General features: G+C 46.0%; 1 protein-coding gene across 1 annotated transcript; it reads right to left on the bottom strand.

The window, feature by feature from the left end:
• Positions 1 to 96: 96 nt before the first annotated feature.
• Positions 97 to 1,866, bottom strand: SARC_14914 (hypothetical protein; the record flags this gene model as incomplete). The annotated part of the gene is made up of 4 exons (XM_014290954.1): positions 97 to 217; positions 499 to 643; positions 1,228 to 1,389; positions 1,824 to 1,866. Coding segments are annotated over 4 exons (471 nt in total), but the record flags the coding sequence as incomplete, so codon positions are not given.
• Positions 1,867 to 2,025: the final 159 nt, after the last annotated feature.

Consider the following 2,025-nt stretch of genomic DNA (forward strand, 5'->3'; position numbering starts at 1 on the left):
CTGGACATCCGGTGGAGGTGGTGTCCACCAGCTTTCTATAAGCAACATATACGTTGTTGAGGTAGGGAACACAAGTGTGTCATGTAATGGGTATACCTTTCTGTTGTCGATCACCACATCGCGTGAGTCTGTACTGATTACAGTGTCGTATATAACATGTACTACATCGTTCTCCTGCATATCCACCATACGCCAATCGTCACGTACATGAGCCGTCCTGTATGCAAAAAAACGGGGCATGAAACTCAACCTGCATAGCCTCCTCATGGTCATAATTTTTTTCCAAACAAATTTTTTTTAGTCTCAGACCTCTTCCGTGGAGGGTCGCTACGAACAAACGGGTTCAATACCACATGACAAGTTATGTAAGACACCCGCTTTAACATTCACATAGGATGGACATGAACTTGAGGTGCAACACATACGTGATAGACGGGAAGTTAGATACGACACGCGCGTTAACATTCGCATAGCATGGAAATGAACTTCAGCACATACGTGATAGACCCGTCTTCAGCTGTGAGCTGTAAGAGTGTCTCGTTGGTGTCTACAATCCCACTGCCCTCGACTGGTACAAAGTGCTCGTCCGAGCGTTTGGTGATGGTAAAGCGTTTGTACGGGATGTGGGGGCGCTGTGGCTGGTCTGCGGTGGTGTAGGGTACGGCAAGCAATGCGTTTCGGCAGATGAATCCAAACTTTGTCCTGATATGAAACAAACACTCTGTTGGATATACTTTCGCAGGAGGCCTTGGATTAAATCCATACCAACAACGCACATGTAGCGTACGGTCATGCCACGGGAGCAGTACCAGTCAATGTCACCTGAGTGTGCTTATAAATATAGTCGCAATTGTTTATACTAACCCAAAGTTAGGCACAGCTGCTGAAGGTAAAGAAACACGGTGTGGCCTATGCTATCGCTATAATGAGCACACACACACGCCATCCTGCGGCGATGTCGATATAATAGTACGCAAAGTTTATACTGGTGAGCTATGTCCATCAGATATGTGCAATAAACAGACCAGGACAACGCCGAAAGAACACAGAGAACCCCTGCGATGTATGTGGCTACACATCAAGTGTTTTATGATAGATACACACGCCACGTGCTATGATAGATACATACATCACGTGTTTTATGATACATACACACATCAAGTGTTTGATACATACATACATCAAGTGTTTGATACATACACACATCAAGTGTTTTATGATACATACACACGAGCGTACCGAAAAAACAGCTATCCACACCTTGGAGTGCATCAACCATATCATATATCTCATCATCAAAGTCGACGTCGTCAAAGAGATCGTCGATCATGTCCTGCCCCGTCTTGGCTTGTGCTGGGGTGGGCACAGCGGTCACTGCATCTGTAGAGGCTGCAGGTGGTAGGTGACAATCATAAGCCGCACACTTTAAATAGGACGGTATACTCGGAATACTTGTGTAGCTACACAGCAAACAGCAGACACAAAAAACAATACAGTGTGATATAGGGCAGCAACCGCCGCGTAACGTAACCGCTGGAGCCCTACGTCTCCGATATTGCACTCCAGGTGCGTGGCCGATAGTCCTGCACCTGAAAAGTGGGTGCAGGGCATCTGGTTTGTGCGTCGGAACCTCCTCTTCATAGGGCACGGGGTCTCATTGCGGTTTCTTGTGTTGCAGTACACAGACACTACTAAACCAATATTTGAATAAGAAGATAGTACAATAGAGAGGATCCAGTCATACGATGAAATATTGAAATTGTGGGAAAGTTTGGTACATGTGCATATGTCTCGTTGGAGATTGAGCAAGAATCTCGCCCTACCTCTTCCGTGGTCTTGAGGGGTTATCAGACTATAAGCTGACATAGACGTGAATGAGCACAGGGCATACATGCACGCAAACATTCGTGCCGAAAGATCACCACCACTCTTGTCTCCAAACAGTATATGTATGTACGTATAGTGCACACACACACACACACACACACACACACACACACACACACACACACGTACGTAGTACTA

The sequence above is a fragment of the Sphaeroforma arctica genome (genome assembly GCF_001186125.1).
Source record: "Sphaeroforma arctica JP610 unplaced genomic scaffold supercont1.5296, whole genome shotgun sequence".
NCBI lineage: Eukaryota > Ichthyosporea > Ichthyophonida > Sphaeroforma > Sphaeroforma arctica.